The 15981-nt window shown below is 34.9% G+C and overlaps 1 protein-coding gene across 7 annotated transcripts in view; it reads right to left on the bottom strand.

The window, feature by feature from the left end:
- Arms (Ankyrin repeat-rich membrane spanning) overlaps nt 1-15981 on the bottom strand; it is a 310321-nt gene that overhangs the window by 155428 nt on the left and 138912 nt on the right. For all 7 annotated transcript variants that reach the window (XM_075365014.1, XM_075365013.1, XM_075365015.1 and 4 more), the window contains 3 exons: nt 14694-14970; nt 14348-14512; nt 5655-5862 (listed from right to left, as the gene is read on the bottom strand). In XM_075365014.1, the coding sequence (XP_075221129.1) occupies nt 5655-5862; nt 14348-14512; nt 14694-14970 (650 nt within the window). The remainder of the gene's footprint in view (nt 1-5654; nt 5863-14347; nt 14513-14693; nt 14971-15981) is intronic.

Below are 15981 nucleotides of genomic sequence, written 5' to 3'. Positions count from 1 at the left end.
TTTCAAAATGCAGAGTGATAGAATTATTATAATCAAAACTTAAACCTACAATGATTGTTAACATCTACATGCCTACAAGTGCCCAGCATGATGATGACGTAGTGCATATACAGGGTGTCCCATATAAAACGCAACCCATCAATCACTCATCCATGAAATTTCAAAAGTCAACTTACTCCCCTACTCATTACTGAAATAGACTCGTCCAACATCTGAACATCGCGGCGACGCAGTAGAACACTACCGATAGTAATGACAATGCAATCATAACGTTCAGTGTATTGTTAGAAACAAGATGGTGTTTTCACTAGATGAACGTGTTTTCATTGTTGAGTCATACTTCAGTACGAAATCAGTGGTTCCAGTACAAGATTTGTTTCGCCATAAGTACCCAGATAAACCAGCTCCTAGCAAAACATCAGTATTAAGGTTAGTTGCAAAATTTAGAGAGACTGGTTCTGTTAATAACAAGGAACACAAAAGATCTGCGTCAGTGTTGAATACAGATACAGTCACTGAAATTAAAGACCGATTACTCGCCTCACCAAATAAATCGATCAGACGTGTTTGTCTGCTGAAATTAATTTGTCTAAATCAACTGTTCATCGGGCGATGAAACAATTACAATTACGACCTTATCGCATTCAAATGGTTCATCAACTTCTTGAGCTCGACAAAGAAAAACGGCTATAATATTGTCAACGGTTCCGTCGATTTCTGCGTGAGGGAATTAATGTTATGGATTCATTATTTTTCACAGATGAAGCACGGTTTCATTTGGATGACTACGTAAACAACCAAAACAGTAAAATTTGGAGTGCTGAAAATCGCCACATTTATCACGAAAAACAATTACACCCGCAGAAGTCGGGCGTGTGGTGCGCGATATCGCGGAAGAAAATAATGGGTCCTATTTTTTTCGAGTACACCATTAATGCAGAACGATATCAGGATATTTTATTTCAGTTCATCGCACTCTTGGAAGAGGAAGACAGACACTGCTGGCTACAACATGACGGTGCGACATCGCATCACGCAGGTTCAACTTCTGATTTCATTGAGGAATTCTTTGGTAATCGTGTTGTCGGTCGAGGCTTGTGGCCACCAAGAGCGCCAGATTTGACTGCAGCAGATTTTTTTCTATGGGGTTACCTCAAAGAAAAAGCCTACAACAACAAACCACTTGAACAATTGAAAGTCAATATTGAACAAGCTGTATTAAATATCCAGCCACAAACTTTAAAAAAAGTTGCAAGAAACGCTGTAAAAAGAATTGAAGCTTGTATTCAAGAAGATGGCGGCCATTTCTAACATTTACTCTAAATGTAAGGTAATGGATGGTAATAATAAAAATTACATTTACATTTACACATGCCTTTTTATTATTTCAATACCTACCAATATAAGATTAGGTTACGTTTTATAAGGGACACCCTGTACAAAGAAATTTATGAAGCAATTAAACACATAAAAGAGGAAGAAAATTTAATAATAGTTGGAGATTGGAATGCAAGCATTGGAAAAAGCAAGGAAAGAAATATTGTGGGTGAATACGAGCTGGGCAAAAGAAATGTGAAAGAGGGGACCGACCCATTGAGTTCTGCATGAAGTATGGTTTAGTAATTGCCAACACCCAATTTAAAAATCATAATAGAAGAATATACACATGGAAAAAGCCAGGTGATACTGCAAGGTATCCGATTATATCATGGTTAAACAAAGATTTAGAAATCAACTCATTGACGGCAACCTCCTAGAGCAGACATTGATAGCAATCATAATTTAGTGATAATGAAATGTAGACAGGGGTTTAAAAACGTAAAGAAACAGTGTCAGATGAATCAGTGGAATTTAGAGAAGCTTGAGGAAGAAGAGGTAAAGAAGGTTTTTGAGGAGGACATCACAAGAGGTCTGAATAAAAAAGATAAGGTAAAAAATATAGAAGAATGGGAGAAAATTAAAAAGGAAATTCTTAAATCAGCAGAAGTGAACTTAGGCGGAACAAAGAGAAATGGTAGAAAATCTTGGGTAACAAATTAAAAAATTAATTATCTACAATTAAGAAATACTATAAGCAGGAAGTGAAAATTAGCGAAAGAAGAGTGGATTAAAGAAAAGTATTCAGAAGGGAAATGAGAAATGATCATTAATAAAATTGGCGGAGCATACATGAAAATTAAGAAGAATTTTGTGGTACATAAATTAAAATCTAATAATGTGTTAAACAAAGATGGTACAAAGATTTATAATATAAAAGAAAAGGTCGTTAGGTGGGTAGAATATAATGAAGAGTTATACGGAGGAAATGAATTAGAAACTGGTGTTATAGAGGAAGAAGAGGAAGTCGAAGAGGATGAAAAGGGAGATACAATACTGAGATCTAAATTTAAGAGAGCATTAAAAGATTTGATTGGCAGAAAGGCTCCTGGGAAAGACTGGATACCTGCAGAATTACTGCGCAGTGCAGGTGAGGAATTGATAGATTGATTATACACGCTGGTGTGTAATATTTATGAAAAAAGGGAAATTCCATCAAACTTCAAAAAGAGTGTTATTGTCATGATACCAAAGAAAGCAGGAGCAGATAAATGTGAAGAATTCAGAACGATTAGCTTAACTACTCTTGCATAAAAAATCTTAACTAGAATTCTGTACAGAAGAATTGAGAGGAGAATGGAAGAAGTGTTAGTAGAAGACTAATTTGGTTTCAGGAAAAGTATAGGGACAAGGGAATCAATTTTAGCACTCAGAATAATAGTAGAAGGAAGATTAAAGAAAAACAAACCAACATACATGACATTTATAGACTTAGAAAAGACATTTCATAATGTAGACTGGAATAAAATGTTCAGCATTTAAAATAATTTAGGGTTCAAGTATAGAGATAGAAGAACAATCGCTAACATTTACAGGAACCAAACTGCAACAGTAATAATCGAAGAACATAAGAAAGAAGCTGTAATAAAAAAGGGAGTTCGATAAGGATGTTCCCTATCTCTGTTACTTTTTAATCTTTACATAGAACTGACAGTTAATGATGTTAAAGAACAATTTATATTTGGAGTAACAGTGCAAGGTGAAAAGATAAAGATGCTATGATTTGCTGATGATACAGTAATTCTTGCTGAGAGTAAAAAAGATTTAGAAGAAACAGTGAATGGCATGGCTGAAGTCCTACGCAAGAACTGCCACATGAAAATAAACAAGAATAAAACAAAAGTAATGAAATGTAATAGAAATAATTAGATGGACCACTGAATATAAAAATAGGAAGAGAAAAGATTACAGAAGTTGAAGAATTTTGTTATTTGGGAAGTAGAATTACTAAAGATGGGCAAAGCCGAAGTGATATAAAATGCCGAATAGCACAGGTGAAATGAGCTTTCAGTCAGAAATATATTTTGCTTACATCAAAAATTAATTTAAACATCAGGAAAACATTTTTGAAAGTATTTGTTTGGAGCATAGCTTTATATGGAACTAAAACTTGGACAATCAGAGTACCTGAGAAGAAAAGGTTAGAAGCTTTTGAAATTCGGTGTTATAGGAGAATGTTAAAAATCAGATGTGTGAATAAAGTGACAAATGAAGAGGTGTTGCGGCAAATTGATGAAGAAAGAAGCATTTGGAAAAATATAGTTAAAAGAAGAGACAGACTTATAGACCACATATTAAGGCATCCTGAAAGAGTTGCTTTAATATTGGTGGGACATGGAGACAGGAAAAATTGTGCAGGTAGGCATCGTTTGGAATATAAGATGTAGAAGGTATACCGAAATGAAGTGACTGGCATTAGATAGGGAATCTTGGAGAGCTGCATCAAACCGAATGACTGAAGACAAAAAAAAATAGGTGATCAGTTGTCTTAGTTAATCATTATATTGTGTAACCTTAAAGAAATATACTTACCACTGAAAAATAACCATTTGCTACAGTTTCACACAACAATGCAGTTTTTGCCAATCAGATTTAATTATGGATTACTTAATTATGTACTCTTTTCACTTACAAAACTGATTTTATTTATGTTTAAATTTGCCACAGGTGATTATTATTCCATCTGAATGAGTGTTCTATATCTACGAGGAGTTTGACAAACGTTGATTCTTTTTTGCAAAGTATCAACCTGAATGTTTATTTCGTGATGGGTGAATGTACATCCAGTCTGTGTATAGTATTTTGATGTAAGCACAATATTTTAATTTGTATACATTCATACTACTACGTTCACCAATATGTATTTTATTAGGCAGCCTAATAAATGTAGTGTATTTATTTGTAATTTTGAAAACAACAATCTTCTTCCTTGAAAATGTTGGGATTTTTTCTGAACTCTTGGATACTCATATTAATTGTTGCTATTATGGTTTGTAATTCACCAGTTTTAAACATCAGCATCTGGAAGAACACAATAATTGCAATCTATGATGTAGAAGTAAGAAAAAACTCCAAAACATAATGTAAGCTTTATTAATTAAGCTTGAAGTTAGCTTTAATTAATTAAGCTAAGAAAGTAATGATAGATTATTACTTTCTTTTTGGTCATGTTGTTCTTGTCTAATGTAGATGTACCACTGAATATAAAAATAGGAAGGGAAGAGAAGATTATGGAGGTAGAAGAATTTTGTTATTTGGGAAGTAGAATTACTAAAAATGGATGAAGCAGGAGTGATATAAAATGCTGAATAGCACAGGTGAAACGAGCCTTCAGTCAGAAATATAATTTGTTTACATCAAAAATTAATTAAACATCAGGAAAACATTTTTGAAAGTATATGTTTGGAGCGTATCTTTATATAGAATTGAAACTTGGATGATTGGAGTACCCGAGAAGAAAAGATTAGAAGCTTTTGAAATGTGCTGTTACAGAAAAATGTTAAAAATCAGATGGGTGGATAAAATTACAAATGAAGAGGTGTTGCGGCAAATTGATGATGAAAGAAGCACTTGGAAAAATATAGTTAAAAGAAGAGACAGACTTATAGGCCACATATTAAGGCATTCTGGAATAATCACTTTGTTATTAGAGAGACAGGAAGATAGGAAAAATTGTGTAGGCAGGCAACATTTGAAATATGTAAAACAAATTGTTAGGGATGCAGGATGTATGGGGTATACTGAAATGAAACGACTGGCACTAGATTGGAATCTTGGAGAGCTACATCAAACCAGTCAAATGACTGAAGACAGAAAAAAAAAATGAAAAATTAATTCAACCTAGTACAGTGAAAATCCCATCAATGACCACAATCATAGCCTTATTATTTTAGGATAGGCTGTTAAAAATGTCTGAAACAGGTTGCTAAGTATTTAACACATTTTCTAAATGAGCTAACCAAAGTTATTCAGGATTATCTTAGATCAAAGAAATCTTCATCAAATGGAAACCCACTAATCAATATAGTGTAAATTTTATGATAAACAAAATGCATAAACACAATGCACTATCTTATCACCCATAATTGTTCTTTTCTACTATTTACAAAGTTAATTATTCATTATTTTATAGTATAACCTATAAAACAATAATTTCACACACGTCCTTTGTTGTCGTGCATAAGGCTGTCATTATAGAATTGCTAATCAATGTTTCTAGAGACACTCTAAAAACGGTTATTTTTCACCTGCTATAGTAACAAATGTTAGATACTTACTTCTGACTACCATACCATAATAATATAAGGGCTACACAAACAATAATTAAACCGCCCCCAGTAACACAGCTGCCAATAATCCAATCATTAAATATAAGACTAGTTGCCACACCAATAACAACAACTACATGGCTAAGAAGTGCTAGTAATAACCATGAAAACTGGAACATTGGATCAACCCATTGACGTGCAAAATTTTTCATCTCCTCTGAAATAAAAATAAAAATAAGAGTAACAAAATATTTTTTTAAATCTGTCTTAATAAGAAAAATAATAAATATCATTTAATTTAAACTGATATGATTACAAAAAAAATCTATTTACACAAATTAAAAAATTGCAGTTAATAATTTGATGAATGACCTCATCTATTCTTTCACTAATAAACAATACATGTAATGAGTAAAGTTATGAAACAACCCTAAGTTGCTGTTAATCCTCTTTGCAAAGATTTTAATAAGTTCATGATAACTTAAACTTAAATGATTAAATAATACTTAATGATAACAAACTAACATTCAAGTCATAAAAAACTAAAACTCCTATGACAAAATAATAAGTTTTTATCCAAAACTACTAAGATAGATAGGAAGAAACATTGTTTTTATTACATGCATTAAATAAGCTATGAAGAGCTAAATCTTATAAGATTTGTTTTTCCTACATTAATTCTAGTCAATTTATTTGGAAAAAACTACATGGGAATACATTAAAAAACCTATACAAATCACACATAAAAAACACCAGTTTTTCACCTGATTTAGCAATAGTACAACTTCAATACTGTATAACTTTATTAATAGGTTACATAAAAATGTAGCGATTAAATACTCGTATATTTAAGGACACATGATGTTTAAATATTCAAAAAAGAATATTTTTCATGTTTAAATATGATCGATTTCAATTAGTTACTTCACAGCAAAAAAACTATACAGACAAAGTGCAATGCCAATGCTGTATTCTTTGATTACATGAAAGAATATTCTTTCCTAACACAGGCAGAGATTCCCACCCAATTATGGAAACTCTTCTTTCATTTACAACCCTTTCCTATTTGTAACTGAAATTAGGTACAGAGTATTGTTTTAAAGCACAGTGTAATGCAAAATAAATTTTCTTAACTTTATGAAAGGCTGAAAGAGTAATTGTTCTATAAATCTGTACCATACTGAAACTTATCACATTTAATCCAAAAAATACTTTAACAGAAAAACACTGTACTTATAATTTTTTTTATACTCTATTAATAAGTTGTGTAGAACTAAAATTGGATTCCTTTAAAAACTATAATTTTTGTATAATTTATCATAGTTCTAACAGAATTTCTTCAAAGTAATTTAAATTCACAAGGATAATGAAAAAAGAACAAGATTTAAATGGTAAAAAAGCTGAATTTAGTTTTATTAATATGATTATTAACCAATAACTCTTAAATACATTCTTTTTCATGACAGATACAAAGATTAAAAAATAATATATTATCATAAACTAACTGAAGAAGTTTCATCCCTAACAGACAATTCCATTTTCAGTTGTGAGTTTTTTCTTGTGAGTGTGAAGCAACCATTTTTGTCCTTCATTTTCTTGTTTAATTTTATCTTATCTGTGCTTCTGGTGTAAGGCCAATTTCCTTCAGATTCTCTCTTGTTTCTCTGATCCATCTGCATCCTGTCTTGGTGTTTTTTGAGTCGAGATTGTACTGAACCAGCTGTTTCAGAAGTCTTGAATATTGCATCCTCATGATATGTCCAAAGAATCCTAGTCTCCTCTTGCACATGGTATCACTGACAGACTAACTACTTGCACCCAAGTTGAGTTGGAGAACTCAATCGGTGCACATCTGTTTTTTTGCTCTGTGGTTTTTTGGCTGGTTTTCTTGGTTTTTTTTTTATTTACATACACAGGATTTGTCAGTTGGTGATTTGTGGACATGCATGTGAATTTTTAGACTTTTTTTATAATGGATTATACAGTGTTTTTCAGCATTTTGCTGTAAGTTATTGTTCAGACAGTGTTATAGTTATAATTCTAAATGAAATTTTTCTAAGTTACTGGACAAGAAAATACAAGACAGTGGTGCATAACACAAACAACGACTTAGAAAAATTTCTTCGTTTCTCAAGTGAGCAAATTTTTTCTAAGTCCTGCATAAAGTATAAGGGGAAACTTTCTTTACAACTTCCTATATATTTTTCTACTCATCCCTTCCTTCCCCAATCAATTCCTTCCGGTTCTTGCTGAAACCTGACATTTCACTTCTTTTGACCCCCAAAGTTTTTGAGTCCATTTTCGGTTGAATACATTTTACCTATCCCCGACCCCGCCAAAAAGAGCACCTCAGCCATCCTTAAAAAAATAGCATGTGGTGTCAAATTAATCAGATTTCGACACCCTACAAGGTACTGACAGTCTGATCAAGACTGGATCAACCTGAGAAGATGGAGAGACGAAAATCACTTCCCAGCATGGAGATAATGGTGCCATCTGCTTCAGAAACGACCCTAACAACTGAACCTAAGAAAATGGAATCTAAGCACGGGAAAAAATGGCCTAGGTCCAAGTTCTCAAAAAAGAAGAAGAACCATTGCTGAGGAGTATGTAAGAGTTGACAAATCAGTTAGGACTCTTGTTGATTAAGTTGAAGCAGAATTTGGGTTGGTTCGGGTCTTGTAACTACATAGGTCAGCATGAGAAAGACCATACTAAAATCTATAATAATTTCAGGAATTACTAGAAGTCTCACTGCCTCTTTCAATGATAATGCAACCCAAACTGAGGGAAATAAGAAGTTTGAGATCAGGAAACTGTTGAATGAACAACTAAACGATGAGGAAGTTGTAAAACTGATGAGGAGATGGCCGGTTCAGCTAACAGAGGGTATTCAGATAGTAGACGATCTAATCATGACAGAAGGTGACATTGGACTCCTTAGTGATCTAGCCAACAACCAAGCAAGGAAAGGTACTATGGCAAATTCAATAAGAAATATCGTAAAGGCTGGTATGGTAACAAAAGAAGATATAACGGTGATGAGGACTGATAATCCTTCCATTAACAGAAGAATTTATACGGTCTTTTACTAATCTACAAAAGGGGAAGAGGTAACCCTAAGAAACATGCTGGTAGCTCTGAGGAAGATATGGGAGGAAGCTGAAGCACTAACGTTGACTATTCCTGGCAACAGATTAGGTACAGCGCATAAGAAGATGCTGAGCTATTTATACAAAGAGGAGGAAGATAAAATCAAAGTTTATGTCCTGCCAGGATAGGAGGAAGAACATGTTGCTAATAAGCAGGAAACTAGAAAAATGATGCCTGCAGTGAAGGATAGCAGGACAGCTGTATGGATGGAAAATCCAGACCTTCTGAAAGTAATGAAACAGATGGTAACAAAGGAGGAAGCAGGAGAAGTGTTGTCTTTAAGGAAAGGGCCTAAGGAGGAACTGTGCATTAGAATAAAAGACGCACAAAAGGCAGAAGAATTTCAGTCTACACTAAGAGCTAAAGCTGCAAATCTACAAGTTAATCTAAAAGTGAAAGGTGGTTGTAAAACTGTTGTCCATGTTAAAGATATCGAGCCAGATACGACAGAACAAGAAATACACCACACCATTATACAGGTCGTGGGAACTACAAATGAATTTAAAATCACATCTATCCATCCAGCATTTGGACAGACCAAAATCACAAAAATTATCACCAACATGAGAGTAGTGAATAAGTTAATAGAACAAAGACTACAAATAGGATGGGTACACTGCCGAGTTCAGATTAGAGTGGGAAGAAAGATGCTTCCGATGCTGGAGCATCAAACATGTGTCAGCCAGTTGCAAAGGGGTAAACCGGTCAAACTTGTGTTTTAACTGCAGCAAACCTGGACTAAAGCATGTCCAGTGCAAGGTGCTCGCAATCTGTGTGATTTGTGGTACAGAGGGCCACAAAACGAAGAAGTGTGTGACTCCCAAATGAAATAACTCCAGATCAATATGGGTAGAAATAGATTAGCAGAACACCTCTGCTGGGACACTGCATTGAAAGAACGTGTTGATATTATCATATTGTCAGAACCAAATGTGTCGATGACCTCAGCGCCTGTGTGGCTAGTAGATTGCTCCTTGGTGGCAGCAATAGGTTTTCCAGTGCCTGGTGTTCCAATAGTTAAAAGTGGAGTGAGACATGGTTTTGTATAGGCAGATTTGGGCGCTGTGATAGTCCTTATGTTATCACTTCCCCAACACTGATATTGATGATTTTACAATCTTCCTGGATAAACTTGCTGAGGAAATTATTCTACATAGGGGGAAAACATATTAATCGCCAGGGATTTCAATGCTAAAGCCCTAAATTTTCTGGTGAGTTAAACAGCATACGAGGCCAACACCTCAGCGATGGGATGAATGCACTAGGGCGACCTAGTGGTCGCTTCAGAGAGGGGCCTTGCATTCTGTGATTGACTTTGCATTTGCACCTATGGAGAGAGTCAAATATTACGTAAACTGGGCAATTCTAGAGACTGAGAGTCTTTCAGATAAACTATATACAGTCTACAAAACTAGGACAAGTGTTGCCTGTCCCACCTTACCAAGGATGATGGTATCCAAAAAAGGATGCATCCAATTCAGTGGAAGAATACTAACCAGACTGACCAGGATGATATCCCCAACAGGGTTGGTAGTGATAATTCAGGATAAATGTGAAATATTTGGTGTATTAGTCCCTAAAAGGACAAATAAACATGCATATTGGTAGACAGAGGAGATAGAAATCCTTAGAAAACAAGCATGGAAAACAAGAAGGGCATACCAACACTCGACAAGGAGAAATACCCCCTGATAGGGATACTGCTCGGGTCAACTATATTACGGCTAGAACAATATATAAAGCAACAATTAAAAGTGCTAAAACAAACTGTTAGAAGGGTTTGTGCGAGAGTATTGATCGTGACCCATAGGGAAAACGATTCCATCTGGTTACCAGAAGACTTGGGAGGACAATCCTGGTTCTGATGGAGTATCAGGTGAGGGAATCAATGGCCTTGCTTTTTCCGCAATGTGATGATCCCCTAGAGAGGAGACAGTGGTGAATGAATGACATGGAGTTGTTCACAATATATGAACTGATCGAGGCAGGCAGAAAGATGAAAATAAGGAAAAGTCCAGGGCCAGACGATATACTGGCTGAGATAATAAGAATATTAGTTGAAAAAGTACCAGAGGGGATACTTAGGATCATGAATGGCTTGCTGCTTGAAGAATATATACCCACATCCTGGAAAGAAGCGGGAGTGGTATTAATTAAAAAACTGGGTGCAGAGAACTTCCCAGGTGGATATAGACCAATCAGTCTTATAAATAACATATGCAACCTCCTTGAACGGATGCTGGAGGCCAGGCTCAGAATAAATATAGAAAGCAAAGGAGGTTTGAGCGAACACCAATATGGCTTCCGTAAAGGTAGATCTACCACTGAGGCAGCAGGCCAGATGATGAGGATAATATATGAAGCAATAATAGGCACTTGGCAAACCAGCAAAATGGCAGTGGTTATTTTACTGGATGTCAAAAATTAATATAATCCCTCCAGTAGAAGGCAATCTTTCGAGCACTCAGAGAAAGAGGAGTCGCAAATTATTTAAGAAGGATGGTGAAAAAGTATTTGGAGGATAGGGAATCAATACAATGTATGGACAGGGCAAAGATTAGATTTAGAGCCACGTGTAGGGTGCTCCAGGGCTCTATCCTGGGCCCCCTTCTTTGGTGTCTGGTCTACGATGGGGTGTTAAGGCTAGACTACCCTACTGGAATTGCTCCTATTGCCTTCCCCAATGACCTTGCCCTCGTGGTTTTGGCGAGGTGTGAAGAGGATGTGGCTGTGAGGGCAAACATGGCTGGATGAAGAGGTTGATGTTATCACATGAAAAAACTCAGTTTATTCCTACGATGGGAAGATGGATAATCAGAAAGATACCAATACGCGTAGAAGGCCATCCTGTGCAATTGAAAGCTAAAATCAAATACTTAAGAATTTGGTTAGATCAAAGACGGAACTTTTCAGTACATGTGAAAGAAACGTGTACAAAGGCAGAACTGATGGTTAAGAACCTCAGTAAACTCCTAGCGAACGCATCGAGCCTGCAATCATCAAAGAGAAGGCAATATATACATACAGCAAATACAATCCTGCTGTATGCAGTACTGGTCTGGAATAGAGCCTTGAATGTTAAAAGGAACAGGCATGCCCTTGACGAAGTCCAGAGACAGACGGTCCTCAAGGTTGCGGAGGCTTATTCGTTGGTTTCAACTGAAGCTATTTTCGTTATAATGGGAGTTTCTCCAGTGCAGCAATTATCTGCCATGAGGATGAGAGTCAGCAGGGTTGAAAGCAAGGATGCGGAGTATAGAGATATGATGACAGATTGGCAGAACAGGTGGAATAATTTAATGAAAGAACACTAGACAAATCGTCTGATAAAAAAAATTGAATTTGAATTATGGGTCGGGAGGGAATTTGGTGAACTTAACTACTGGTTCACCCAGTTCCTGACTAGCTATGGTATCTTTAAGATTTACCTTCATGCAAAAGAGTCAATGATGAACGCTGCCCCTATGACGGACATCTAGATGCTCCACAGCATGTAATTTTTTCACGATCAAGATGGATGGGGGAGAGGAGGAGGTATCAAAGCATAACGGGTACTATTAATGTGGAAAATCTGACACCATGCATGCTTTCTGGAGTGAAACAATTTCAGGCTGTTTCTAAATACATCACTGGGGTTATCCAATGCAAAGACAGGGAGGCAAGGGGGTGAAAGACAGCCAATTATGGAGTCGCCATTCATTCAGACTTGCTTGATAAGTGTTGGCGAGGAAGTAAAGGAATTCTGGATCCCCGAAGCTGCAAGGATCCTCAGGGACTGACGAAGAGGGATGGGAAAAGACCTGAAACCAGTGGGGAGGAAACAAGAAATGATGTACCCCCATTAGAGTGGGCAAGAAAAAACAAAAGATCCGACCGGCGACCCAACCTGTTATGCCGGACTCACAGCCAGTAAGCGGGAAGGGTCATTAGAGTAAAAGGACATCCCCTGTACCAAGGGATGCTAAAATGTAAGTCTGGTGCAGGAAAAAACTCTATGTACATGACAAAGTCATGTACATAGACGGACAATCCACCATTGCCCGTCTTTCTGGTACTTTTTATTGATGCAGGTTCTACCAATTCTTCTTTCAATTTCCACAGTCTTGTCTGTCTTTCATTGTTCATTCAGGTGGAAGAGTTTCTGCTGCATAAGTGGCTACTGGTTTTATAACTGTGTTGTAGTGTATATTATATTTGCGTTTACTGATAGGCATTTTTTTAATGTAAGTGTACCAGGTTATTTCTGAGCTTTAGCTAGTTTGTTTTTTCTTATTTGGATTTAGGTTTTTTCATTTAGGTTGTTTGTTATTATTTTTGTAAGGTATTCAGGTTACTAAATCAGGTTACTATTTTGATTTTATTACTGTTTATATTTACTTCTTTTAATCGTGTTGGTTTTTGGGAAATAATTTCTGTCTTTTCGAATGATATTTTGAGGTCAATTTTAGTTGTAATGTTCTAATATCTATGACTTAGCTTTGTTGATGTCATTTGCTAGCAGTGCCAAGTCGTTGGCAAACCAAGGGAGATTTGTTTTGATTTTTTGGCTTATTTTTACTCTTAGGGGGTATTTTTTGAGCCATTCCCTCATTACCACTTCTAGAGCGCAGTTGAATGGTGGTGAGAGCCCACCACCTTGCTGCAGTCCTGTTTTGATCTCAAATGGTTCTGAGAGCTCACCTCTGAAGGCAGATATTAATAGATAATAATAAAAAATTTAACAAATACACAAGACCTTAGAAGAGCTTTAAAAGGTTAAAAGCATTAAAAGGATTCTAAATCTCCTATTACCAAATAAAGATTTACGTGGCAATTTACATGTTAAGAATACAAATACATTTTTACTGCTCTACTACAGAAAATTATGTAATATTTCAGATGCAAATAAAAAGAATAAATAAGGAATTTAACAGAAACAATATTCAAAGAAAAAATTAAGGAGAAAGTAAGAAAATTTGAAATATTAGCCAGTAAATAAATAGATAAATGAATATTAAAAAGTAATGGTAAAAAACAACAAGGAGTAAAAATTACTTCTAATTCTACTAATTAGATGGGTTTCAGAAAAGATCAACCTACCAAATCATGGTAAAAAGGGAATTGGAGAGGTGCATATACAAGCATGGAATACCAAGAGAATAGAATGAATAAGGGAATCAATGGAAAGAACTAACACCAATGGGTGATGAATTGTAGAAGATGGCCAATAACACATAGAAGGTATAAGTTATTTTTAATCACAGAAACTGAATTAAACAATACCAAAATGACTGAGAAACAATCAAACTAGTTCAATAAATGAAGCTCAAAAACAATGTTTTCTAATCATAAGTTGTGTACAAAAGCAAAGACAATAATTTAAATCTCATAAATAATGTGTAAGTGTTTAATTGAGGAAGAGAAGAGTAAATTTAAATGCCTTGGAGAGGGATTCCTTCAGTAATGGAAAATTCTAATTTTTTACCATAAATAAACAAGAAGATATATTCCATTTACCTGTCCTTTGACTATACCATGATTACTAAAAAATTAAATAAAGTACTGATTACCTCTAAGTTTATTGAGAAGAAATGATTTGCCACTGCCCCACTTAGCATATAAGCCGACAGTGATAGGCATTGAAAGGGATGGTTCACTCAATATATCAGCCAATGCACTGCTATATAAATCATAACCGAGAAGATTTTCATTATCTTCATTTGTATTCAAACGACCTGAAACAATGAAATTAAATAATGTAATATAAGGTTTTTAATAACAAAAAATATATACAATAACTTGCAATTGTCAGATGCCAAAAAGATCGTGAAACTAGCTCATTCAGATCATAAAATGGCTAAGATTATAATAAAAATTTTAATTCAATAATAATATACAAAAATAACAATGACTTACGAGCACCAAATATTTGTCCTAATATTGTTTTTTGGTGATTCATATCAATATTGTAAGGTGTTTCGCCGGCTCTGTTTGGTCTGTACAAAAGTTGGCTGTTCTTAGGATTACGTAACAGTACTTCTATAATACCCTTAGATCTCGCTCTCATTGCAATGTGAAGAGCTGTATCACCACGTTTATCACATGCTGAAACTTTGGCTTTTTTCTCTAACAGAAGTTGAACAGCTTCTGTATTTCTAGATCTTACCGCCCTTAATAATGGAGTATCACCATCCTAAAAATATGAAAAAAATATCACATAAAGTGAATACAATATTATTTACAACAAAAAAAAAATTAATAAATAGTTATTACACAAATATATCAAATTGAACATACTCCGGCTCAGAGTACTTCATATAAACTTAACTAACTGGAAAGTTCAGTCAATATTCTAAAATAATAAATCTATTCAACACAAACAACATGTAAAGTAAAAAAACCAAAAATGAGGTTCCTTTAATCAGTTGAAGGTGGAACAGAGGTAAATAAATTGTATAACAATGATATGAGAAGGGAATTAAAAGGTAAATCCAATCATTTAATAATAAAATCAAAACATAACCCACTGGCTTGGTCTAGTGGTGAATGTGTCTTCCCAAATCAGCTGATTTGGAAGTCAAGAGTTCCAGCGTTCAAGTACTAGTAAAGTCAGTTATTTTTACATGGATTTGAATACTAGATTGGTGTTCTTTAGTGGTTGGGTTTCAATTAACCACACATCTCAGGAATGGTCAAACTGAGACTGTACAAGACTACACTTCATTTACACTCATACATATCATCCTTATTCATCCTCTGAAGTATTATCTGAAAGGTAATTACCAGAGGCTAAACAGGAGAAAGAAAAAAAAGCAATGAAATCATGTTGAAAAATGGACAACTTTAGATTTCCTAAGCCAGTAATGTTTACCATACTATAGAAAGAAGTGTAGGAAGTCACAAAGCTGTTAATGGAGAAACAACAAACTTCACAATTTGAGGTTGGAACAGGTGAAACTCCTAATCCATAAAGGATGATCATGAGAACAATGTGCAAAGCAATAAAAATTATTCTTTAACATTTGAAAATGATTAATCCAACTGGACCTATGTTGATTAATTCTCTAAACAAGTTAAAATATTTGAAGCTAATCTCTGATAAAGGTATTCTGAAGAAGAATACACTCCTTATGGCTTGTAAGAATCTCATTTCCACTGTTTGAATTCCATCTCTCCCTTTTACCCTTGACCCACTTTCTATAAA

Source organism: Lycorma delicatula, chromosome 4, assembly GCF_047948215.1.
Source record: "Lycorma delicatula isolate Av1 chromosome 4, ASM4794821v1, whole genome shotgun sequence".
Classification (NCBI taxonomy): domain Eukaryota; kingdom Metazoa; phylum Arthropoda; class Insecta; order Hemiptera; family Fulgoridae; genus Lycorma; species Lycorma delicatula.
This window is presented reverse-complemented; position numbering and strand designations above follow the sequence as displayed.